The 26,910-nt window shown below is 48.4% G+C and overlaps 1 protein-coding gene and 1 long non-coding RNA gene across 2 annotated transcripts; one reads left to right on the top strand and one right to left on the bottom strand.

Annotated features, from left to right (window-relative positions):
- Positions 1 to 1,580: 1,580 nt before the first annotated feature.
- LOC121438336 lies at positions 1,581 to 3,604 on the top strand. The gene is made up of 3 exons (XR_005973088.1): positions 1,581 to 1,598; positions 3,164 to 3,260; positions 3,391 to 3,604. It is a non-coding gene; the product is annotated as an uncharacterized LOC121438336 (long non-coding RNA).
- A 76-nt stretch (positions 3,605 to 3,680) lies between these two features.
- Positions 3,681 to 19,652, bottom strand: Tmprss5 (transmembrane serine protease 5). The gene is made up of 13 exons (XM_041638633.1): positions 19,593 to 19,652; positions 15,761 to 15,892; positions 15,360 to 15,458; positions 14,741 to 14,863; positions 12,858 to 12,993; positions 12,581 to 12,694; positions 10,463 to 10,506; positions 9,654 to 9,816; positions 7,995 to 8,173; positions 6,662 to 6,760; positions 6,077 to 6,219; positions 5,635 to 5,787; positions 3,681 to 5,295 (listed from the first exon to the last, which is right to left on the bottom strand). Exons 2-13 carry the CDS (start codon positions 15,834 to 15,836, stop codon positions 5,287 to 5,289), a joined length of 1,338 nt encoding a protein of 445 aa, XP_041494567.1. The 5' UTR covers positions 15,837 to 15,892; positions 19,593 to 19,652; the 3' UTR covers positions 3,681 to 5,286.
- Positions 19,653 to 26,910: the final 7,258 nt, after the last annotated feature.

Raw genomic sequence — 26,910 nt, 5'->3', positions numbered from 1 at the left:
TCTCTGGCTGTGTTGTACAAATACAAGACTCACTGCCAAGATGTAAGAACGGTAAATCTTTGCTCGTTCTTTTATTCATGTCCTCACCTCTGCAGACAGTGCTGAGAAAAACAAACCCCACAAAAGTCCCTGTGGGCTTCAGCAGTCTGGCAGCCTCTCCTTCCTCCCCTCTGATTATCTCTAGAAGACAGGGGAAGAGGTCTGTCTGGTTCCTACAGGGGACACAACCTTCCTCCTTCTCCTCACCGCCGGACTAACAGAAGTGGGGAGAAGGAAAGAATCTGTGGTCTTTATACACAAAGATCATTCATCTGTCTTTGAAGGTCCTAGAACCCTTGGAGTATCCTGGAGTGATCTGGGGAGTGCCTGCATTAAGAATCAGGTCAAAGGTCTCACCTATCCTTGCATGCTTTGCATTGGGGTACATGATAGAGGGTGGGAAAGGGTTGTGGGATGGGGGAGATTTACAGTCATTTGTCTTGTGCCTTCTGGTCCCACAGACCTAAGGTCTGAAGTCTTGAGATGCTGTCAAGCCATAAGCAAGCTAATTTCCTTGGATCTGACTGAGGAACAGACTCAATTCAAAGGTGATCCAAGGAAGATGCTAAGAGCAATTAGCCCAAAAGACAAGGGAGGTTTGAGTTACTGTGACAAGGGCAATCCATGAAGACCATCTCGCTCAGATCACTAAGTTGACAGGGAGAGACCAAAATCTAGGGAGACCAAATCGTTAGTTCCAGTCAGCGCATTGCCATGTGGTTAGAAACCCAGATCTAACTCCAGTAGGATTACTGTTTCCTAGTAGCATGGGCAGGTGCTTTCTAAAAAGGGAGAGAGCTCAAAAGGCAAGCACAGGGTGACATTTCCACCATGCTGGTGCCGTATCCTGTTTGGGAGGGATTTCTCTCTCCCTTTCCCTCTCTTTCTCCCTTACTCTCTCCTTACCCCTCCCCCCATTCCTTTGGTCCTCTTGTTTATCCCACTCCAGCACCAAAAACCTACAGATCTTCCAGAGTTCTCCAGCCGTGGTGAATCCCAAGCCAATGCCTGCTTGCTCCTCCTCTCCCTTTCGCAGACTTGGGGTGTGCAGGAAAACCCATCCTCAGCCCCCAAGGACGGAAAGCTTTCCCCTCTCCACTTCCCCAGGAGATGCCAGATGATGGATGGATTTAAGATTCGGTAGCTCTGGTCCGTGTAGAAGGAAGCAGAGACCTGAGAGTGGGGCCCAGTCAGCCCTCTTTGCTGCACCTGACAGAGCAGTAGCCCTAGGCTGCTGAGACACTGGAGAAAGCAGAAGATGGGCAGCCATGAAATTATAAGGAGGTCGTAAGCACATGGCAACAGAGGGCAGAGGGGAGAAAATCAAGCAAAGGATGGGGGGGGGGGGGGAGTCCTGCTTCCTGGCAGCTATGCCCCAGGGTTTTATTTCCACTTCTCTTCCACTGCAGACAAGCCCAGCACTTCCAAAAAGAAGAGGCAGGGAAGGGCCCACAAATGTCCCTGGAGAAGAACAGAACTCCTCCACTGTTCCCAGTAACCAGTCTGGAAAAGCAAGAACCAAAGAGAGAGATCCTAGAAAGCCCACTAAACATGAAGAAGTAGGTGGAAGAACTCCTCCCTATCTAGGTGGCCAGGACCCACTTTCTTAAGAAGTCTCAGGAGGCTCCAATGTTCTGCCTATGCAGGAAGCTAATCCCTGGGGAGGAGAGCACTGGTTCCTCACTTACTCAACAATAAGCCCTTTGTGTTCGCTCAGCAATTACATTCTCCCCATTCAGCCCCGTTTCTGGTTGGTCAGTAATAATTTACTGCAAGTAAGTCACAATGCTCCAAAAAGAAAGTTGGCTTCCCTACCTCTGAATTCCCTCCAGAACTCAGCACAGCTGGCCTCCCAGATGGTCCTCATTCCTCCCTCTCTGGACTTGAGTCTCCCTTCCTTGCAGCCACCTCCACCTGCACGCTAGCACAGGGGACCCAAGGGACCAGAGTTGGCCCAGGCTGCTCACTTCTCTTTCTTCCCCAAGAACTGGCATAGCAGATGCTGACAAAGGAGGATAGAAGCTTCCGGATCCATAGATGGGGCCCACAGTCTGGCAAAGGCCACCAGAGTTTCTATTCATAAGCTGGGTCTCACACAAGCTCTGTCCATAGTGTGTTCTTCAGTTTTCCTGGGCGAGATGGCCATTTTTTAAGGTTTAAGGCAGGCCTTGAACTCAGGGGCTCCAATGGTCTCTGGCAAGAGGTTTTCATGTGCTCGTGTGTACACACACGGGCATGTATAATTGTTCACGTGTGCAGATGGAGACCAGAGACTGACATCAGATGTTCTCGGTCTTGCTTCAGCTTGGTTTTTTTTTTTCCTATTTATTTATTTATTTATTAAAAATTTCTGTCTCTTCCCCGCCACCTTAAACAAGGGCTCTTCCTGCACCTGGAGTCCACTGGTTAAGCCAGACTGGCTTATCAACAAGCCCCAGGGAGCCAGTCTCTACTCCTAGGACGGCATGAGCCACCTCACTCAAAGGGTGGTGGGGATTGAACCAGGGTCCTCAAGCTTGCATGACAGGCATTTACCAACATCAGGCAGCTCAGAAATACTTGTAACTCCAGCTCCAAAGGATTCAATGTCCTCTAGTATCTGTAGGCAGGCAGGCAGGCACACACGCATGCACGCATACACACACGCATACACACACACACACACACACATCAATCATCATCATCGTCATCGTCATCCTCATCATCATAAATCTTTTTAAATTACGTTTACTTACAGGTGCCATGGTGTACATGTGGAAGTTAGCGAGTGGATAATTTAGGGGAATCGGTTCTCTCCTTCCACTACATGTCTCCCAAGGATAAAGCTCAGGCCATGAAGCTCAGTCTTAAGGGCCCTTTCCCTTTGATCCGTCTTGCTGGCCTCCAGGATTCTACAGGCCCTTGTAAGAAGGCAGATGACTAGGCCAGGTGATCTGATAAAGTATCTTCCAGTTTAATATTTCAGTACAGTATTAAATCATTTCCTTCATCCATGTGCAAGATAAGAATGTGGGTTGGTGGTAAAGGGACCCCCCAAGTTCACACCCTACTTCTCTAGTGCTCAGGAACTAGGTGGCCTTGCAGGAGCCACGACATCTTTCTGAGCGAGCCTTCTTGTCTGCAGAATCGGGTGGATAAAGTAATATCTCTACCACGTGGATGCTGTGAGATCCCACATCAGTAGGCTTTCTAAACCGCCAAGTACTGCTCACATGTCCCTGGTAATTGGAAGGCCGTGGGGGCTATAATGATAGTGATAAGCATTTCCCTTTAACCAAATGTCTATGGCCATCTTAGGAAATATGAAAATGATCATAGCTTGCGGATTTGCTTTTCACTCTTCCTTCCCAGGAGGACCTGCTGCCCCCCCCCCTGCCTCCTTTGGGGAGGAGCCAAGTAGAAAACACTGGGCTCAGTTTGGAGGCTGGAGGCACTTTGCCACCCACCAGAACTTTCTGTGTACTGCCAATGTGACAGCTGACTCTCAGCAACTTTTTCTACAGGTAATGAAGCCAAGAGTAAATTGAGGCCTTTGTGTCTCAGTGCACTGCATGTAAAAAGCTAAGGCAGACCCTCCGGGAAGAATAATCACTTGGATAAACCCTCAACAAATATGCTGATAAACTCACAAAGTTCTCGTTATTGCTTAATGCTAATTGTATTTCCTCGGGTAAGCACCATAAAAAATTCATTGAGATTTTTTGGAAACAAGATAGCCATTGCATTTTAATTGCTAGAGACCAGAGAGTATAGGAGGGAAGCTTCACAGGGGAAATGCTAACTGGGGATAAACTCAGGAAGAAATCCCCCAAGCTGAAAGGTTCAGTTCCCCCAAAAAAGAGCTAAGGGGAAAACCTGAACCCTGTGGCGAGAACAGCCTTCCCTAAGCGCACTGACCTCAGTGGTGCTCAAAGTCTCAGAGCCCCTAGACAGTTGGTCTTTTTTTTTGCTGCAGATGGTGACATAGAGGTTTAACTAACTTAAATAATCTAATAATTAGGGACCTGCCAAATTCTGGAGTTGACGAGCTGGGGTCAGTATCTACGTTCCAAGAAACACGTACAGGGAAAACTGCACTTCTGCTCAGAAACACGCATGACAGTGTGTCGGTTAATCTTCACCGTCGAGTATTCTGGATTTGGAATTGCCTGGGAAACACACCTCTATGCACGTCTGTGAGGTAGGGAGTTTCCAGAGAGGCGTGACTGAGTCCTGCCATGACTGTGAGTGGTACTAAGCCACAAGCTGAGGTCCAAGACGAAAACACCGACGTCATCTCTCCCTGCTCCCAGCCACTCTAGGACCCTCCTCTGCACAGTGGACCGCATCTTTTGTCTCTGAGCCAAAATAAACTCCTTTGGGCCAGGCGGGTGCATCTTTTGTCTCTGAGCCAAAATAAACTCCTTTGGGCCGGGCGGTGGTGTCGCACGCCTTTAATCCCAGCATTCAGGAAGCAGAGGCAGGTGGATCTCTGTGAGTTCGAGGCCAGCCTGGTCTACAACAGCTAGTTCCAGGACAGGCTCCAAAGCTACAGAGAAACCCTGTCTTGAAAAACCAAAATAAATAAATAAGTAAATAAATTCCTTTGGTCATGTATTTCGTCACAGCAGTGACAAAAGTAGTTAATACAAGGGGGGGAGGGGGCTTGACCAAGATTATATATAATTTCCATTTAATAACAAAACTCCTTCAACCAGTTCACAGAACTGTCATTTGAAAAATGGCATCCTAGTCCAACTCCGTCTTTCTTGCCTTATAGATTCCTGCCTCATGCAGGGCTACTAGCGTTAGCTCAGAACAGGAATAGTGGGATAGGGTGGGGATCCTGACTTCTATGTCTTTACTTGAGTTGGTCCAACCTTGGCCTCATCTGCCCAGGAGCCCTTGAGATAGGACATCCTCTAGAGTTGGACTTAGCCCTCCTGAGGCCCCTGGGAGAAAGCAGGGCACCTCCAGCATCCTCCTGATGGATGCAATGGAGTCCAGGGAGAGCAGAGGACCAGTTTCCCCGATGCTTCCAGAAATCTCATCTGTTGCGTCTCCTCTTATCCCTTCCTTTCCTCATCATTCTCACCCCAGCCCCAGCCTCCTTCCTGCTGCGGAAGCGCTCAGCTCAGGTGAGAAAGAGGAAGGAGAAATCAGAGCCTTAGAAGAGAGGCCAGTGCTGCAGCTGCTGGCCCTCAGTCTGGGACGATCCACGGGAGATCCACAGTTCGGCATCAGAGATGGCAGCTGCTTCTCCTGTAGCTAGCGGACCTGCCAGGGAGCCAAGAGACATAGGCGTCTGTGTAACAAGGCTGAGAAAAACAGAACAAAACACAGCCAGGATGGCTATGACCAGAAAGCCTGGGCTTACCAAGGGTAGGAACTTGCCATAGGTCACCCCCAAAAGACAAATCTAGGTCACAGACTCAGTCTACCCTTCCCGGCTAGTGCTTAAACCGCTAGAAACCCAGTGGGTTTTTGTTATGTATCCTTTCTTTCTCCTCCCACTCTGGCCAACATTCCTAGACCCATGTCCAACCCTCAGAAGGTCCCCAGTGTCCTGGGGCAGGTCCTTCGGAAACTTGGGCCGCTCTCCTTCTCCACACTCACCTGCACGGTGTCATGGATCCAGTCCAGGAACTCCGCTACCTTGGCATAGACACCTGGGTGATTAGGCTCTGCACAGCCACGACCCCAACTGACCACCCCTACAAGGTGCCACACGTCACCACTGGGACACACAAGGGGTCCCCCGCTGTCCCCCTGAGGAATCCAAATGAGCAGACACAGAGAAACAACACTCAGACCCATCTGGTAGAGCAGTACCAGTCCACCACAGGGAATGGACTCTCCTGGTAGAGAGAGAGAGGCTCCTTCCTCCTGATGTCATCTGCTGGTCTCACTTCCCACAAGCCCTTAGTGTAAGCTCCCTAAGGAGTCTGGCTTCCCCAACCCATGTGCACTAACCAGGGGACCAAGCTGATGCAAGTCCCCTACTCCCACCTTCCACCACCAGCAGGTCTCCCGCTCCTCCCTCCACTACCGGCCACACCTGGCATGCGTCTGCCCTTCCGTCCAGGTAGCCAGCACACAGCATGCGGTGTGTGAGTGCTCCGCTGTACACGCATGAGCTGTTGCAGAGGTGGGTACTGAGCAGAGGTACCACCGTGTCCTGTAGCGTGTCTGAGCTATGAGCTATAGGAGACACAGAGTAAAGCTACAGGGTACCAAACTAGGCCAAGAAGGCAGAGCATCAAGAGAGAAAAGAGTTAGAGGTCCTGAGGACACAAAGACCCAAAGAAGGAAGCTTGGGCAACGCTATGGACCTGGGCCAGAGGACAGGGTCTGCCAGATACCCAGCTGGGAATGAGGAGAGAAAGAGAAAGACACAGTATACCAGATGCTGAGCTCATGGAGCTCCTGGCACCAAGAGCAGGGGAGTGAAAGGGCCTGGGCTTAGGAAAAATGTTCAGTGGTTATTCTGCATTGGAATACTCCAGCAGGAGAGACTGAATACCCTGACTTACCAAGGGAGGAAAAGAGCGCCATTGTCAGATAACCAAGGGAAGGGGAAATGCCCAGCTTAGAGAATACCTCCCTCCCTATCTTATACTGAGGGCCCTGGGAGCTCACTTACTATGGCTGGGGTCGGTGTGGCCCCAGCCAGACACCCAGCACTGCGACCCTCTTGGAAACTGCTGCTCTTTGGCCGGCAAGCACACAGCGCCCACAGTGTCTGTGGAGAGGCACAAAGTTCAGGTCCTGGCTCAGGCTGGGCTTCTCTCCTCATCCCCTTCTCAAGAAGCCTGGGACCTGGCCTCTACCACCAAGCTTACTAGACAAATAAATATCTTGAGCAACATCCCACCTTGGGGGTGAAGGTATGGAGCCCCAGAACCTATGGAGAAGAGAGCAGCGTATTTGCTACTCTACCCCAACCTAGGGGCCTAAAGGGAGAATGGGAATCCTTCTGGTACTGGAAACGAAACTCTAACAAGACCCATTTGTCCCTTTCTCCAGAGTGCCTCATCCTTCTTGGGACTCTATTTCAGGAAGTGTGTGACGTATAATATGAATGGAACCTAATATGTTTCTATGTAGCATTCTGACATTCCACAACATGAACATACTTCCCTCTGTCTGCATCAGGAGAAAGACCCCGTTTGGTGCTAATCCATGCCTCTTATAATGCTCTCAGTCTCCCATCTAACCAGAAGAAGCAGGCCCGGGCTCTGTAACTTCTACAGAAGGCTCTGGCAACCTAGTACTTTATTACTGGTTTGTTTTCAAATTACAGAGTTGTGTATGTGAATGCATGCATATGTGCACACAGGACTGTGAGTGCATGCATGTGTGCATGTTTCTATGCACTTATGTGGCTTTTGAGAAGGGGCATCTGAGCATACATAGCTGGTGGGTCAGCCACAGTCCAGGCATGGCCACCCTTGATGGACAAGTACTGCAGCAGGAGGAACCCTGGTCCTGGAATCAAGACTTCAGCTTGGGATCTATTTGTCCTTTTCTAAACGTCTATGGTCTTGTCTTATTATATTTCCTTCATCACAGTTGTTACGAGGATTGAGGGAAAAAAAAGATTTAAATAAATAAGAAATCTCTTTTCTCTAATGTATCACAAAATGGCTGAACCTGGGTCCAGTCTGGAAACAAGAGTGAAGCCAGCTATTGGAGGAGAAGGCACAAGTGAGGTTCTGCTTGGAACCTCAAAGCAAATCCCCTCTATGCAGCCCCACTATGAAAAGGGCCTGAATATTTGACCTCAGAGAGCCTTACAAGTGTTATTGTAATTCAGTTTCAGAAGGTACACACCCTATGATCCCCAGTGAACTGAAGGACATAAGATTGGCAACACTACAGGAAGCCTTAGGGATCAGCTTGCCCCTCCTCCCACCGGGCTCTGTTTCTTGGTCACCACTGCACCCAGCCTGCTCGTTCCAAGGCCAGAGTCTCACCTGAGAAGTTGAGCGGAGTCCGGAGCTGCAGGAGAGCCACATCATAGTCATGGTTCTGGGCGCTGTACAGAGGGTGAGGAATGATCTTCTCCACCATTGCTCCCTGCTGTTGTCGGACGGCACTGTGGCTGACCAAGCCTGCATGCACCCGCCAGCTGGACAGGCGGGACAGCCTGAAACTGAACACAGAAACCTCCTGAACCCAGGGAGGAAAAGGCAGGGAAGATGGTGGGTGGAGGGGACTCTTGAGGGAAACCATTAGTGTGGCCACTGTCACAAGCCTGTGAGTTTCCGGGACCCAAACACCATGCCTCTTAATATTATCCCGGCCAGCTGGCAAGACACTGGGATGAAAGATAGTTCAGTCAGCAAAGCGCTTTCCCCAGACAAGCATGAGGTTCTGAGTTCAAATCCCCAACCCTCACATAAGCCAGGCATAGCACCATATGTCTATAATCTAACACTAGAGAAGCAGAGACAGGCAGATCCCTGGAGCTTGCTGGCTTACCCACACACCCACACAGACACATAATTAAAGATAAGCCTTACAATGTATAAGGTGGAAAGCAACTGAGGGAGTCACTTGACATTGATCTGTAGCCTCCACATGTACATGCACAAGCTCATACATACCCACAAGTATGCATGCACACACACACATGCACACAGAGAGAGAGAGACAGAGACAGAGACAGAGAGAGATTATTGGCCACCACTCTCTCCTGCATAATTTCCATCCAAATTTTATAGCAAGTGTGAAAAACCTTTTTTGACACCACGACTTCCCATAGTACTCTCTCTCAACTTATGTGAAATCCTGAGGGACACCCATCCCTCCACCAGACTGTAAAGTGGAGATCAGATTGTCTGCCATACCTACCACCAAACCTCACTCATTCACCACCCGTTCACCTCCACCTCCACAGAACCTTTATTGCGTGCCTATCATATTCAAGGAACTGCTCTAGGCCCTGAAGATGTGGCAACAAAGAAACCTAGAAAGGGACTCAGTAGTGAAACAGACTGATCATCTCTGCCCCAGTACGGCTTCCAGTCTAAAGGGAAAAGGACACTGCTCAGAAGCACAGAATTTTGTCAATGCAAAATGGAATGGAAGGGAACTGGGGAAATGGTTCCGTTAGAAAGGTGTTCACTTTGGAATCATGAGGACTGAGTTCTAATCCCCAGAACCCATTTAAAAGCTGAGTGAGCATGTCAGCCCACTGGAAATCTCAGCACAGAAACTGGAGACAAATCCCCAGAGCAAGGTGGCTAGCCAGACTAGCCAAATGTGCTAGCTCTGGGTTCAGTGAGAAACGGGAGATGCTGCCTCAAGATAGACAGGAGAGAGTAGTTGAAGAAGATACCTGACACCACCCATGCCCACAAACGAGCATGCATGCAAGCACTCACACATACACACACACATATGTACACATGTACACATACAAGGGAACGTGCATACACACATGGAGGAGAGGAGATATAAAGAACCAGTCTTTGTATTATTACTGCTCCTCATGCAGAACTGAACTTGGCACTAAACAAGCACCTCACCCTTGCCTCCTTGGAGACCGTGGACACAGATATAGTATCCAGGACACAGCAAGAGACAAACTAATAGGTGACCGACTCACCTCTCTCACTCCCAAGACTTACCTGTATATGCAGTGGGCAGCAGTCACTACCCAGTGGGGTGCCAGCACAGAGGCCCCGCATGTGTGCCGGGAGCCAAGCATCACACTCGCTTGCCATGGCCAGCGCCCAGAAGCCACCGCCTGACCGCCAACTATTCGAGAAGCCAGAGGTCTTGCCCCACACTCTGCCAACAGAAAAGGGTAGGCTAGACAGAGAAAGGGCTGGGTGCAGAGAGCCTGGGTAGACAGTCCTCATGTGTTATTTCTGATTCTAAGTAGGGGGACAAGAATGAGTGTATTGATTACTTCAGCCTTTGCACCTGCTGAGAGCAGCGACCAGGTCTGCAGTGTCTATGGAGCTCTAATGCCCACCCACTGGTGTCCAGGTGTGAGAAGGGACTGATAAATAGACAGACAGATGCGTGGGCACGTCGGTGAAGGAACCCTGTAAGCTGTTTATCATTTGGCTCTAGTCCACTACCCACCCTTAGTCTCTTGAAGCTGCTGGTAGAGCTTGTACATCCACAGTCAGTAGTAATTCCACCTATCGGGCCCTTCAGAAGGAAGGCGCAGGGTGGCAGTAGTGACCATTAGCCCAGCACAGGGGCTGGTAGCATACACGACAGAGACTCAAAAGGACTTTATTTGGGCAGGTTCTATCAAGGAGTCCAGCAGAAAAATAGGCCGGTAGGCAAGGACACTCCAACCCAGCTCACAGGTACATACACAGAAACCTGAGCAAGCCCCTCCCTACAGCTCTTCCACACTTGGGAGAACCAGAAGCCTCCCTTCCTCCCATTGCCAACTTCCTGGACACAGGGTATGACTCACCAGAACATTTGAGAGAAACAATTCGGCCAGAAGGACAGCTAGCGCTGCAAAACAAGGGTGTCCCTAAGAAGTAGGCAGTGCCACCCAAAGGCCATGCACACCAAGGGTATGGGGAGTGGTCAGGGGATTCTCCACAGTTTCGTTTTGTCTTCTTGAGATAGTGTATCATGTGACCCAGGCTAGACCCCTAACTCACTCTGCAGCCAAGGAAGACTGTGTACTGATCTTGCCACAGCTTCCCAAGTACTAGGATTACAGGTACGCCCTGCCACGCCCTCCTGCCTCCATAGGTCTCAGTAGTCCCAACCTTAAAACGCTCCCTTTGTCACCATTTTCTTCCCACCCCTCACAAACTCTCAGGCCCCTCCCACAGCAGGAGCCTGCCCATTCTGCCCCAGCCACCAGAGGGAAACAGAAAGCCTTCACAATGGTGGCGCACGCCTTTAATCCCAGCACTCGGGAGGCAGAGGCAGGCGGATCTCTGTGAGTTCGAGACCAGCCTGGTCTACAGAGCTAGTTCCAGGACAGGCTCCAAAGCCACAGAGAAACCCTGTCTCGAAAAAACAAACAACAACAACAAAAAAACACAATCCTAGAAGATCTGTTTGGAAAAGGTCCATATTTACAACAGAGAACTGACGGCTGAGAAAGCCCAGCTGTTTCCCAGTCGCTGAGTAAACAGGTGCTCAGTGGGTGAGTGATTGACCACAGCGTGAATGAGTGAGTCCAGCCCTACCCCAGGCTTCTTCCAGGCCCAGCCTCTTCTCAGTCCCAGCTCTTGATCTAGGGCCTGCAGAGTCACGATCTTGTTCTAGCAAGCCTCAACTCCCTTTTGACCCAACACTCTCATCTTGCCCTTCTCTCCTCCTTTCAGCTGCCCAATCCATGGTCTACTTGGTTTCTATTTTCCTAACCCTGTAGCCCTTCCACCCTCCTGGAGAAGTCTCAGAGAGAAAGGGACAGCTGGGGTCACTCAGTCTCCAGTGCATTCCTAAGAATGGCTCTGGGGTTTGGGAGAATGTTCAGGTGGGTAGGACCAACACAGCTTCAGAGCAGGGATGGCGCCTCTGCCTGCCCCCGTTCCCAAGGCTTCAGGCAGTTTGAAGGACACCAGGCTGGGCAAAGACCTCTCAGCTTGTGCTGCCTAGGGTATGGTAAGAGGCTTGGTTCATTTTGAGTTCCTTTCTTTTGGACACTATTTGATTTTTTCCTCAGATACCAGAATTATCCAAGCAAAGGTCAGCCACACAGGTCCCTTGACTTGGTTGGTGTCATGAGCCTGGCCCCAAATGTGTGTTGGCTAGTTACTGGTCATACTGCCCCGGATAACACTCTTTAACCCCACTGCACCTCAACTTCCCTACCTGTAAAAGTGAATTACGATTTGAACACAAAATGACAGCCCCCCCCCACAAAAAAAGCTCATGGGCAGAGCACCTGGTCCTCACCCCGTGGCACTACTTTTAGAAATTCTGGAAATTTCAAGCAGTAGAGCCTAATATCTTCTCCGTGATGCTCTGTCCTAGCACGAGGCCAAGCAGCAATTGGCTGAACCATTCACAGCTGTGAACCAAGTAGGTCTTTCTTCCTCTACGTTGCCTTTCTTGTGTGTTTGGCCACAGCAATGTAAAGTTAACACAGGGAGACTAGGAGGACCATTCTAAACCCTGTTCCAGTAACTAACAACCTTGGGGTTTTTTGTTGGTTGGTTGGTTCAGTTTTGAGACAGTTCTCCTGACTGACTCTGTAGACAGTCGTGCCTGACTTTGCTGATCCTCCTGCCTCTACTCTTGCTTAGAACTCAAGCAACAACACCACACAGTTTATACGGTACTAGGGATTGAACCCAGGGCTTTGTGTGTGTTAGGCAAGCACTCTCCAACAAGCAAGCTCGACGCCAGGGTGGGGTGAGACAAGAGCTACATGCCCAGCCCATAGCCTCGCATTTCTTGTGTGAGATAAATACTGTGTGGCAGAGCGTGTGTCCTGGGTTTGTGGTTAAGCCTGGCAAACGGCCTTCTCTGGTCTCTTTACACTGCCCATGCCCCCACCATCGGGCTCCCCTGCAGGAAGACCTGCCTAGACTGCGTACTGCTCACCTAACCCACAGCGCCCTACCTGGGCTGCCATGCCTCCTGGAGGAGACCTCCCGGTCTAGCAGACAGCTGAGCGAACTCCCGGGATCTGGTGAGCTTGATGTCAGACAGATTCACTGCCTTGTGCTGAGCGAGCCTTGGCAGAGGAGAGAAAACAGGAGGGAGTCAGGAGGTCAGAACCAGACCGTGCATGAGCCGTGCCAGCATTGTGGACAAGCAAGACCATGATGGTGACTTCTGCGATCCACACTCCCCACTCCAGTCCCCCCACCAGCCAGCCCTGCAAGTCTGGCTGTTACCTGAGGTGCCCAAGACTCTGGCAAATGCGCATCCCCAGGGCAGGGTTCCAGCCCTCATAGCAGACCAGGAGCCAGTCTGGCCGAGCCCTTGTTTGCACTTCAAGCAGGAGATCCTCGCCCATGATTCTGAAAGATACTGAAACCACAGTGTGAAAACCCTCCTGCAGCCAAGGTGAGATGAGACAAGAAAAGCTGAACACATGGATCACCCCAGGTCAGCTTCCCTGCTCCTCTGGGTGTCCAGTCAGTACAAAACACCACGTCACATCTTTCTGCCCATGTTTCTGGTTCCGTGTTTCCATCACGAGTTTTAAAATATGCTCCGAAGCCAGTGAGATGACTCAGCAGGCAAAGGCACTTGACAGCCCGGGGCTGAGTCCCCAGGACCCACCTGATAGAAAGAGAACCAATAAATTGTTCTCTAACCCTGACATTCATGAGATGGTATATATGCATATACATGTGCACGCACACATAAAGGAAATAAATAGGGGTATTCTGTCACACTCCATGGCGACAGCCTTACCAGAAGGCAGTTTACCACCCTCAACAGAGGTGAAGGCAATTTGCCCAAGATCATAGGATCAATAAGGGATGCATCCAGGACTTAAGTCGAGTCTCCTGAATTCAAATATTGTTGATGATAATAGTTAATATTTATCAACTGCTTTTTGTCCATGTTGTTACAGGTGGAATTTTTCACATACACACTCTCTCTCTCTCTCTTCCCAGGCAGAAATGCCAATCCCTCAGTGTAACTGTGTTTGGAGACAGAGCCTTGAAGAAGGTGATACAGGGGCTTTGCTCTGCAGCTTGGTTATACAGCGCTTGCCTAGCATGCACATAGCTCTAGGCTTGATGTCCAGTGCATAAACTGGCCATGGTGGAGCTAATCCCTACACTCCGGAGGTGGAAGCAGGAGAAGGCCGTGCTCAAGCTCTCTTTGGTTACATACTGAGTTAGAGACTAGCTTAGAGATGCTAGATTCTTAACTCAAAAAAAAAAAATTAAAAAAATGAAATGAGGTCATGGCATGTTGGTCCAGTAGGTTCAGCATCCTCCCAGAAGATTCCAGCTCTTTCATTCTTTCCTCCCCTGCCCTCAGAAAACAGAAGACATGGTGGTGCATACTATGGGGAGCCAGGAAGAGAGCCCTTACCAGGAACCAAATTACTGTACTTCTAGCATCCAGACTGTGAGAATAAATATGCACCCTTTCCCCATCTGTAGTGTTTCTTATGGCAGGCCAGCTGACTAACGCAAAGGCTCAGAGTAGCTTCTTTTGTATATTTGCTCGCTTTAGTACTCCAACTTCATGCAGTAAATACTTTTATTTCATTTCCATTGTGTATAGAAAGAAATGAAAGCTCAAAGAAATAATGTACCACAGGCCATGCATCTAGCAAAAAATAAGAAAACCCAGCCTTCGTCTAACTAAAAGTTAGAACTTTTTCCAACCTCCAGCCTTTGGGCAGCATTATACTGTGTGACCCCCAACTCTTCCCTAGAAGAGGGGACAGTGGGGATAGCCAAAGGACAATATGGAATGATGTCCCCAGATATCCAGGTGACTCTGTTGTTCACACACAGCCACCCCATACCAGCTCCTTTTCCCTGATACTACTACCTCATGCTACCCTAAATGACAAGCTTCCATCTCTTCTACCGGCCTGACCTCCTCACCACGCCCCAACTAAAGATCAGAACCCTCCTCAGGGATGCTTCCAAATCCTAAATCGGAGATCAATGCTGCTAGATGGGCCTGGTCAGCACCCTCATCCCAGGAGAAGAGACAGACGGGTGGTAGCAAAGTGCTAGTCCTTCATTTCGGTCCTGAAGCTAGGGGAAGGGCCGGTTCCTGTGGCTTTGAAGGGGTGGCCCACCTGTTTTGGGAAGCGATGAGAGAAGCTCTTCCTCCCTGCTGACTCCTGGACAGCTCAGATTCATCTCCTCCTCCTGCAAGATCCCGGAGATGGGGGGAGAGGCAACTGGCCATAGATACAGTACTTGAGGGAAATGCAAAGAGAGTCACAGAGAGGCTGGGGGTAGCGAGGGAAACCCCTAGAGGGGTTCAAGTTGTCTAGCAAGTCAGTACTGCAGTAGAGGTAGGCCTACCTCCTAGAGAGTCCCTATCAGTCACATTGCCTATAGATGGACCCCAATCAATCTGTAAGGGGCACAGGACTGTGTCAGACTATCCTGTGCTTCTATTTGTCTGTCTGTCTCTATCTCACTAGTAACAATTTCTAGGGAAAAGAAAATTGACTAAAACCATGGATTATCCACACAAGTAGCAGGATTGTAGGACCAAACTGTTCTCTCTGAGTCTGTCCTGTTCCATGGGTAACCATTTCTCTGTCTTGCTGTCTACACAGCACAGATGAGAGAGGAGCTCTCTCATGCTCATCTACATACAGTGCCTGTTCAGCATCTGCTCTGTCTCCATGCTGCCCCCAGATCCTGTCCTCCACCCCTCTCCAGACAAAAGGGCCCAACACTGACCTAGGAGCCATGAGCCGACCCCTGCTCCAGCCAGCAGCCCCAGGGCTCCCAGAATGGCACAGCCACGCTGCAGGCAGCACCAGCGCTGGGACTGGGAGACTAGGAAGAAAGCAGAGAGTTGCCTGAGTTTCCTGCTTCTGTCTGCAAGCTTTCCTGCACCGCGAGGCACTAGTAAGTTCTAACAGAAGTTCACCCCTGCCCCTTGGGCTCCAAGTGGTAAAGGATCTGGGCCCTGAAGCCCAGCTCCCACTTGGTCCTGAAGTGGGAAGTAGAACAAGTAGGGGATAAAGAAGAACATGTTCGTCATCCTCACATTGACCCTAAAAGAGTATAAGGGATAGAGGAAGAACATCCTTTGCTGACCCCATCCTGCCCCTTCCAAATGGCCCCATGTGACCTACTGGGTTGCCGCCGGTCTCCCAACTCTGTTCTGAAGATCCCAAGTCCAGGACCCTCTTCTGTGTACCGAACCTCCATTGGGCCTAGGTCATCCAGTGTTGGACTCTGAAGAAAGAGTTGTTGGAAATCCAGGGCTGCCAAAAGAAGACCCACTCTCACTAAGTTCCAGCTTCTAACCTTGGTCCTGCCCCTGAGGCTAACTGGAAGTCTCTATTCACCTTGGAGAATCTCACCCAGGCCTTTTCGGCTCTCCTTGGGTCCCTAACCCTTTCTGCTTCACTCTCATGTGACTGCAATAGCAAAGGGAAAACTGGAATCCAGACTTGCTCCATTCCAAAGCCATGTTCTTCATTATCTGTGCCCTGTTCCTACCTCCCATGGGGATCAAAAGGGCACCCCCTGAGGTCTGTCAACATCCCACCCTAGGCACCTTCATTCCTTTCTACCTCGGGAAAAGAGGGCACACACACACCATTCGTTCCCCAAAAGTATTTGGCCCAAGTGTATAAGACAGCATAGGAGATGCTACAGGGAATTCAGGATAAATCAGCATGGCCTGGAATTTATCAAGGGATTCTCAGCCTTGTCCCTTAAGGAAAGTCATAGCCCATGTCAAATGACCAAAAAGAATTTGACTAAAGCACCCAACAACATTCAAAAATTAAGAGGTGATCTCACTAAGAAAATCAAGGAAGACACCTAGAAGGGGAAGTTTCTAAAGCAGTGACCTCTTGGGTGAGTAGGGTCGGAGCTGATGGGTTTCTATCAAGCATTGTGTAGTCCAGGCAAAGGATGCTGGTGAAGCAAAGACAGGGTGGTGAGAAAGCAAAGAGCAGAACAGCTCACATGTGTGCCCGAAGCTCTTGACCCATGATGCGAGGTGAAATAAGATCACCAAACAGTCCACAATGAAGTCTACAGCCTACCCTGTGGGCTTGAATAACTCAGACCATCACTCCAAACTTCAATCTTATCATTCATAAAATAAGAGTGCTAATTCCTACTTCCTAATGAGCAAATTCCCCCTCCCCAAATGTCCTCTAGCTACAACGGATAAAAAGGTGGGAGACAGCCCAACCCACAGAAAGGAGTTGGAACACTGGCCTAGCCATTATTCTCCATGTTACCAAGCCAGAGCAGCTATGAGCATGGTGGTCCAGTCTTGAAAGTGCCCAGTGATCTTTGCAGCCTCCACATCGAGATAAAGCTTTCGTTCCATAGCTTCTGGGCTTCTTTGATCTTACTCTTCCTCATCTCTCCATCCTCACTGCCGGCAAAGCTCACTCCAACACACTGTGTCTTCCTCAGCATCTTCAGGCACTCTCCCACTGCAGAGGCTTTGTGTCTGCTGCTCCCACCTGCACAGCTGTCTCCTACTGACCCTTCGTTTCTCCAGCGAGCACCCTTAACTAGAGAGAACTTATCATTGACCTATATGGACCTCACTTCTTTCTCACTTCTGTACCGGTCTATGTATTCCAGGGACTGACACAAAATAGCAATACTATTATTAAATAAATAAAGTGTAAAGTGCACAAACATAAGGAAGGAAGCTGGGTGGTGGTGGCACATGCCTTTAATCCCAGCTTTCGGGAGGCAGAGGCAGGTGGATCTCTGAGTTCAAGGCCAGCCTGGTCTACAGAGCGAGTTCCAGGGCTGTTCATGGGTGTGGACGCAGGTCAAAGAATTCCAGGCTAATTCCAAAAATTCCAATTATATTTTCTTTATTATGAGGGGCAAACTCATGAAACAGGGACGAGAAGTCTAACTCAGCTGTGTAGCGCAGGAACGAGAGAGAGAGAGAGAGAGAAAGAGAGAGAGAGAGAGAGAGAGAGAGGAAGAGAGAAGAAGAGGGAGAGAGAGAGAGAGAGAGAGAGAGAGAGAGAGAGAGCGCAAGCCCTGGGTGGACCGACGGTTTTCTCTGGGTACCCAAAAGGTCACGCCCTAACCTGGTCCAAACTCTTAAAGGTCATTGGCTGACAATAATTGGTCCCCATTACAGGACAGCCAAGGCTGCACAGAGAAAGCCTATCCCAAGAAAACAAAAAAGAACAAAAGGATAAAGAAGAAAGGAAGGAAGGGAACGAGGGAAGGGGAGAGAAAGGAGGGAGGGAGAGAGGAAAATAATGTGGCTCAATTGGCTTAATAAATTATAAAACACGAGCTACCTGTTAGTTATAATAATATCAATAAGAAATACATATAAGCTGTAAATTCTTCCTTGAGGAATTTGCAATCCAATCCAACATCCTGAAATTGGACTCTAGCTGAGCGTGATGGTGCATGCTTGTAGTCTCAACACTCAGGAAGTGGAACAGGAGGATCACAAGGCTTAAAAAAAAAGACAAAGAAGAAGTCTGGAAAGATAGCAAGACAGCTCAATCAACGAAGTGCTTCCGTGCCTCAGGAGAGTTCACATTCTATCCCCAAAACCCATGTAAACCCAGGGCCTGGTAGCATAAGATTTTAACCCCAAAGATAGGTAGATCTCTGGGGCTTGATGACCAGCTAGCCTAGTCGATCAATAAATTCCAGGCCAGCAAAAGACCTTGTCTCAGAAACTAAATAAATAAATAAATGATTGATAGATAGATAGATAGATAGATAAATGATAGATAGATGATTGATAGATAGATAGATAGATAGAAGATAGATAGATAGATAGATAGATAGATAGATAGATAGATAGATAGATAAGAAAAAAGAATCAAGATGGGTAGCACCTGAGGAATGACAATTGGAGTTGTCCTATGACCTACACATGTGTACGTATGAATGCACACATGAACACAGACACACTCACACACACACACACACCCCAAACTGTAGTGATTCCTACTTGCACGTTACCTTTCCCTCTTGACACACTGGATTGTCCCAAGTGATAGCAGAAGCCTGAACCACTGACTCCAAAACTGCATTATCTTAGGTGTGCTTTTCCTGTGTTAACAGAACATCTCCCAGATCCTGCCTTTGTGGCTGGCTAAATTTGTTTTCCTCACCTTACATCTATAAAAGGAAAGCCTGTCAGCCTCACCCAGTGCACACCCCCAAACTGTACAAAAGAGGTTTCCCCAGCCTGCCAGTAAGCCCCCAAGACAGTTCAGGTAGCACACAGGGCAGACTCCAAACCCTTCCTGCACAGTGAGATACCAGCCCATCTCCCCACACACAGTCGGGCCTCCCACCAGTGGCGGGCCATACTTATCCTGAAGAAGCATAGCTCACAGTGTGTGTCCTAACACACATACTCCATCTGTGCCCAGAGATGAGAGCCAAGGACAGCAGGCTTGGGAAAGCCAAAACAAAAGTAGGGAAGTGGTCATAGGCATGTGTGTTTCTTCTCTAAGGATTTAGTTCCTCTTGAGTGGATACCCTGTCCAGTCAGAGAGCCAGGGTCCATTATAAAAAGGACTCTGAGGCAGACCCAGTCTTTCCTCTTGTCTCAGTATCCCAGAAGCTAGGCTCCAAGGCCAACCTCTGAACAAATCACCTTACTCAGGCACCGACCTACCTCAAAATGCACCTGCCCAAACCCACGCGGTAGCCTGAAAACACAGGCCTTCCATGGGAAGACACCCCTTTGGTGTTCTAAGGAGGAGGCAATTTAATGCTTTGTTTGGCATAGCCAAGGGTAAACAGTGTCACCAGCCCAGAGCAGGGACTGGAAGAGAAGAAAACAGAAGGCGGTCTCTGGAGAAAACTCTAGCTCCTCAGCCCCTGTTAGGATGCAATCCCTTCACCAGAGCTGCCAGAGGAGGCTCTTCTACTGGTCTAGTCCTGGGAAGGGGAGTGTGAGCAAGAATGGAGGGCTAGCATGGGGCACAGCCTTACCCTGTGACTCAGTTGCATTGATGGAAGGCTGTAAGGTCAGCTGGGCAAGGCGCGGCTCTTGTCCTCATGTTGGGGTTGATTCAACAACCCAGCCAGCGTGGTTGGAGGATGAAGTCTCTCTGGTTCACACACGGCCCCTTCCCTTGTCTCCCACCCCTACACACATAGACACGCGCCAGGGAGACAATGAACTATGCTCAGGTCTCATGAATAGGTCCCTTGTTGTAGAGAATCGGGGCAAGGGCTGGGCTGGGCCTGGCAGCCCCAGCCCCTCCTATCTGCTAACTGGAAGCTTGGAAACAGAAAAAAAAATGGATTGGGGGCAGAACTATTGTTGCTTAGCAATCAGGTCCCTTGTGCCCAAAATATGTGTCTCATACATGCTAGCACAATTCCCCCTTCTGGCTGAGAGGGTTGGACAAGAGAGAGTGATATTAGCATCTGTGGAAATGCTTCTGAGTTCTGGAAGAAGCTGGCCTTTAACTCAGTCTGAGGCTATCACCATGTCGGGGCTGACAGGTGATGATGAGGAATCTCTGTCACCCCGCTCTCAGCCATGGCGCACCTCTCGCCTGTTTGCTAACAAATGAGACCTCCCTGCCCTGTTCACCCCTGGGATCCAGGAGTGGTCCCTTGGTGCTATCTTGTTTCAAAGTTCAAGGTAATGTAGCTGATCCCAGGCTGGGCCTGGACACACCTGGGGGCCATGTTTCTTTGAAGAAGCAGAGGATTGCCAGGCAAGGAAGGACTGGCATGGTTTCCTCTCTTCCAGTCTGCTTCTCAAGTTCCCTCGGATGCACCAATTCTATATCTATAGTTCAGGCTTTAAGAGTCAAACTTTTCTTGAATATGGTTTTCCCACTTGCCCCAGTCAGTCTCCCTGGGAAAGAAGAGTCATAGTGCTCACCTTGCAGGGTTGAGCTATTGAATATAAAACTCTCTCTAGCATCTAGCTTAGACTAATGGCATTATGGTGGCCAGAAAACCATAGGGAAGAGTTCTTGGGGGAGATGACCTAAGGTTAAGGACACCTACCCTAGAGCACCTTCCTCAACCAACCAAATGAAGACCACAAGCACAGCTCAGGGAGTTAAGCCAGAGTTCAGGGAAAAGACAGCACACCTTACAGCAAAGGCTGAAGCTGGCAAACCAGGAGCAGAACAAAGAACTGATAGTCCTGAACCTTCGCTAGTCAAGGCTTTTGTTGAAACAGGGTGAAGACTTCATTCTGCCCAGAATGCTGTGGGCCTCTGTTCCATTGCCTTGAGCCAGCCAAGGAAGCAAATTAGCTGTATTTTATTACCCTCGCTTTAAACTTTACAGCAAGTTAACAGCTGTTTGTGAGTCTGCAAGCTAGGGATGAATATTTGAGGTAGGAGACAACTAACTGTTTATCTTTCTTTTTAAGATTTATGCACTCAAGCCGGGCGATGGTGGCGCACGCCTTTAATCCCAGCACTCGGGAGGCAGAGGTAGGCGGATCTCTGTGAGTTCGAGACCAGCCTGGTCTACAGAGCTAGTTCCGGGACAGGCTCCAAAGCCACAGAGAAACCCTGTCTCGAAAAACCAAAAAAAAAAAAAAAAAAAAAAAAAAAAGATTTATGCACTCATATGCATCTGTGTAAGTGAATGCTTCCTGTAGGCAGGTGCCATCGGAGGCCAGAAAGGGGCATCAGAGCCTCTGGAGCTGGAATTACAAGCACAGTGTGGGTGCTTGGAACGGAACTGGAGTCCTCTGCAAGAGCAGCCAGCACCCTTAACCACTGAGCCGTCTCTCCAGCCCCTCACTGTGCTCTTACCTGTAGCGGCGTAAACGAATGCAGACAGATTGTAAAAATATATATATAGTTTTAATGTAGAAATAGACTTACAGAACCACCATTGCCGCGGAGACCAGGAAAACAGAAGCGACAGCTCGGAGCACGCTCGCCAAATTTATAGGCAGACATTAGCCCGAGGCGAACACGCCCCTTAAGGGGCGGGACTTATCCCTACACTTACCTGTGTTTTTCTTCTAGACTTTGCTAACTTGGGGTCGGAAAGACCCCACTAATTGTATTTACTGCCATCAGTCTACCATCTAGGTTTGTGGCCAGCTTAAGGACCCAGCTGCTCATCTGGTTTCCCTTTTTCTTGGCTTTTTAAGGGATGTAGTTCTGGATGAATGGCCACTCTTTGTTTAGACCAAGCTAGTCTTGAACTCATGAGTGCTGAGATCAAAGGTGTGGGCCACCACATCTGGCCTGGGTGGTAGAGACAAGCAGTTTGAGTATCACTTCCTGAAATCCCATCACTGAAAACTGTGAGATGCCTGTCTGGGGCTCCCCCAGCTCTCTAAGTCTTGCCTACCCCACCGTTATGACTGCTGGGCTTCTCCCGTGCCGGCTGTGCTGCCACTTTTCACTTCTTTTCCTCGTGCATTCGGTGATTCCACATGCAAAGATGAAGAGACAGAGCTCCATGATTTATAGACACGAGGAAGGAACTGGTGGTCAGAAATGAGACTCCCTAGAGTCACTGGAGACTCCTAGAGCAGTACTCTTCAGCCCACAGACTTGACCACCTACTGTATGTCATCAATGAGCCTGGGTATGAGGGGGGGGGGGTAGCGTCAAATAAGTCACAGGCTTGAAGTTCATAGACTAGGACAGGAACCGATAAAAATAACTATCAATTGTGAAAAGTGAAATTACAATGGTATGGGCATAGAAGCATCGGAGAGTGGGGGAATAGTTGATTCTTTTACCCAGAGGACCCAGAGAGATCTTCTCAAAGAAGGAGACATTTGTACTGAATTTTGAGGGGGAAAAAAAGATGGCAACTATCAAAAAAGGGCATTTCAAATAGTCCCTGGTGATGTCTATGAAACCGAAAGGAAAAATTTTCTCATCCATAAATGCATAAGACAACTGGGGGGAGGGGGAGAGAATTAGAATCAAGTCTTCCAAAGTCTTAGAAATTATTCAGGGACTTATAGAAATCTGGAAAGTGTTATTCAAAAGATGCAACACATGGTGAGCATCGTGTGTTTTTACTGGCTGGAATCCCATCCCCCTTGCTCCAACGCCACAGTAGCAGAGGCAGGAGGATCAATGAGTTCAAGGCCAGCCTGGTCTATAGAGTGAGTTCCAGAACAGCCAGGGCTACAGAGAGAGAGAGAGAGAGAGAGAGAGAGTGTCTTTGGGGGGGGGGGGGTAGTGGAAAAAGAGAACTACAGCTTAATGGTGCTCTACATGCTAAGAGGGCTTATTTAGTATGCATGAGACCTTAGGTTTGGTCCCCAGAACCAGAAGAATCAAATAAATAGACAAGAGAGTCCTATTTCATTGGCTGTTGCATGACCTAATGGTGCCCCAGAGGATGCTGGAGTGAGACACAGTGTCTGCAGCATCCAAAACAGGCTGGAACACAGGGGTTTGTGCTTCACAGCAGGCTGTGTTGCAATAGGAAACAACCAAGAATCCTTATTGGCTTATACAATAAAGGTTTATTTCTTATTAATGCTTTGAGTCCACAGGAAGCCAAACTACAGCATTCTTTCCACATATCCTCAATTAAGACTTCAAGCTGGGCTGGGGAGGAGGCTCAGTAAATGAACTAGTTGCTATACAAGCATGAACATCCAAGTTTGGATTCTCAGCACCCATGCAGCTCCTGACTGTAATTCCTGCACTCAAAAGGTGGAAACAAGAGGATCCCAAGGGGTTGCTGCTCAGCCAGCCTAGCTGAAGCAGTGAGCTTCAGGCTCAGGGAGAGACCCTGTGTCAAAAAATAAACTGAGGAGAGAGAGAGAAAAACATCCAATATCAACCCCCAGCCTCCACATGTGCATATGAGCATGCATATGTGCACAATATGTGAACATACACACATGCACGCATGCATGAATTAAAGCCAAAAGAGTAGCCTCCATCTGAAATGTCCCTTGTCACAATGAATAGAGAGTAAGCTTTAGAGGGTTTTGGGTTGTCAGTACTCACTCTGGCTGTAAACCATTCATTTCTCCAGTATTACATGGCTCCATCAACCATGAAGAGAGCCCCCCAAAACTGCAGTCCTACAAATCTTCCGAGAATCATTAATAATTACCATGGTGTGTATTCAATAAGTATTTCTTTTTAAAAAATGGGGGTGGGTAGAAATTCCCTTGCAAGAGAGGATCATTAAATCCACATTTACTCTCCAATGACAATTTCCCCTAGGATTAGAAAGTCACAAATAAAAACAAGACAAAGAATGACTTCTCTGCCACCCAGTTGGTATATCAGTTAGGGCTTCTCACTGGCTCTTGTCCCTCTCCAAAAGCCTCATGTCCGGAGGAAGGCAGCCCAGCAGCCTGAGTCCCCTTGATTTATATTCTAGCTGGAGCTGGTGTAGCTGTGCATTGCTGGTGACAACAGGACATCAGGGCTGCTGAGACCAGCTCTGCTCTCATACAGAGTAGATCCACACCAAATGGGCCTCATCTCTCTCATCTCTCCTCTGCCTAGCATTCAGAGCCATCCTGTTCTCCCTGACTGCTTACCACCCTGACAGATGCTTAACTCTAGGTCAAAGCGAGAATGAGCCTAGAATATAAAGGTGAAGGAGACACTATCAAGCAGTATGCAAGCATTTGAATAGCCTAAGGGTGATAGCGCCTTAAATCATGTACCCTATCTGAGATGGCCTAAAGTACAACCCCTTTAGATGGAAGCCCAGAGACCTAAGCTTCCACCTGGTGATCTCAAGTAGCCTCATCCTAGTCCTGGCCCTGCTCTTGCCTCCTCCTACTGACAACTGCCCAGTCCACCACGCCCACTTCTACACATGAACCTCCACTCACAAGTCGTGAAATGAATGTTTCTTTTCCTCCTTCAGTCACTACCCTCAAGAGCATCAAGGCCCTTTCTCAACTTTCTTCCGATGATCCCTAGAATCCTAAGAGATAATACAATGTTCTTCTATTTCACCCAAATGGAAATACCAAATTCTAATTCATATGGAATCCTTAGGCTTATAATGTTTGTAGAATGCAAGCACTAGATCTAATCTCTCTTCCTTCAGAGAGATAAATAGAGGCTACCGAAGGTGAAGAGCACACAAGTTCAGGCCTCTTGACTTCCTGTCCAGACTCTTTGCCCATGCCAAACCATGCATATGCTGCAAAAGTCATATATTCACCCCACAACCAGGCTCAGAGGGAAGAAACCCCACCTGTCAACCAATGCCCTGGTCAACACTCGTGGACTCTCATAGTGACCACCAGCTTGATGTGGGATGCCCCTCTGTATGCTGTGAATATGGTTTATTACCATTGGTTAATAAAGAAGCTGCTTTGGCCTATGGCAGGGCAGAATCAGCTAGGTGGAAAATCCAAGCGAGAAAAAGGGAGAAAGAAGGCAGACTTGGGGAGACGCCAGCAGCTGCTGGAGGAGCAAGATGCGTAGTCGTCAATCAGACCCCTCCACCACCATCTTACAGCCTGACGAAACCCAACAAATAAATGAATGATTTCCTGAGTCTCATAAAAGAAAAACTTTAATTAGTAAAAATTGGAGAAATGTTATAACTAGTTAATTTATTCTACATCATTATTACGTGTGAATAGGCAAGGGAGACTCCTGAGTGACTGTTGCCATTTTCCCTGCTTTGACTATGATTTTCTTGCTTTGACTATAAAGAAATGAATAAAAATGTATTTAGGAAGAAAAGCCAGGTGGTTCCACGTGGTAATCAGCTGCTTTTTTCATTAGCACACTGCATTCTGAACACCGTATTCTGCTTTGTTAATCTTATCAAAGCCTGAGAAAGGAGCGCTGGAGCAAGTGTGAAAGGCAGGCTGCCTCCTCAGAAGGGCTCTGAGGGGCCTGGAAGTGACTCCCACTAGCCTTTTCTTCCTTGAGGGCTTCTTCATCTCCCAGAAGTCCCATTGGGGAAAAAAGGCCAAACAAAAGAGTAACCTGTATTAATACCTTAGGGTCACCTCATTTGGGCAGTATCAAAAATCTTCCCCCTCATCCAGCCTTGCCGCTACCCTAGCCACCCACCCACAAGTGTCTTCTCCAGGATTATCATAACAGCCACGTACTGACATTCTTCCTCTAGTCTCCATTATAATCAGCCTGGATTATCTTTCCCTTAAAGAAAATCTATCTATCAGGCCAAAGAAATGGCTCAGTGGTTAAGGCACCTGCCACTAGACCTGATGACCTAAATTCAGTCTCCTGGACCCACATGATGGAAAAAGAGAAAAGACTCTAACACGAACCAACTTTAACCTGTACGTGTGCACCCGTGCACACGTACATACACACACACACACACACGCACACATGCGTGTGTACCATACATGCACACAGATGTGCACAAAAGAAATAAATGTAATAAAAAATTAAAAAGAAAATCTACCAGTATGAAATAATAGGTGAATGAAAATGGATTTTCCTCTTTAGTGCCTTGCTGCCAAAGCGACATTGCCAAGAGCAAGCTTAACTATATTAACCTTCTGTGGATACTCACAGCTTCCGTAGCCTGGTGTCCATTCATCTACTATTCATTCACTGAGCATGTGTTTTCAGGTCTCTACCAGGCACCATTCCAGACATGTTATGGAGATAATCAAGACATGCAGAGTCTGTCCTCAAGGACCTCAAAATCTAGCTTGTTAAACTGGACATTCAAGTACATTCTCCAATGGGCAAAAGAGAAGATGTCCCCGTATGGCACAAAGGTTCATCTTTCACCCCATTTTTAACCTCATCTCATAAACCAGCCACTTGCTTTTCTTTGAATATACTCAGAATAAGTCACAGGACCTTGCTCCTATTGTTGCCTATTCCTGAATGCCTTTCTCCCTTTACCTATTTGAATTCACTAAATTTATTGATGATATACAATGTGTGTGCATGCCAGGCATTGGTGTAAATACTGAATATACAGTGATGAACAAAGCTAGACACAAGAGCTTTCTCTCCAGCAGGAAAAGCTATACCAACAAGGTGATAGGTCCCAACTTAAAGAATACTAAAAAGAGGAACACAAGATGATAATGAAAGCTTGGGACACTGACATGATAAATCTGAAGATTCAGGGACGATGTCCTCAAGGAAGCCGTGAAGAGAGGGTCTGGACTGGTAAAGCATGCTCCAGACAAAGGCCACGCTCAAGTTCCTGTGGCTAGAGAGAGTAGAACCTCAAAGGACTGAAAGAAGATGGAGCTAGGAAGGGGGTGGTACATGCAGAGCCTGGAGGGGCACAAGGGACAGAGCAAGTAATCATGCTTGAATCCTTGTCCCCTGAGCAAGGGCAAGTATTTCTAGTAAGCTATATGACCAGC

Source organism: Microtus oregoni, unplaced genomic scaffold (genome assembly GCF_018167655.1).
Source record: "Microtus oregoni isolate MIOR12 unplaced genomic scaffold, Mior012 000055F_ref0000237, whole genome shotgun sequence".
In the NCBI taxonomy this organism is placed as follows: Eukaryota; Metazoa; Chordata; class Mammalia; order Rodentia; family Cricetidae; genus Microtus; species Microtus oregoni.
This window is presented reverse-complemented; position numbering and strand designations above follow the sequence as displayed.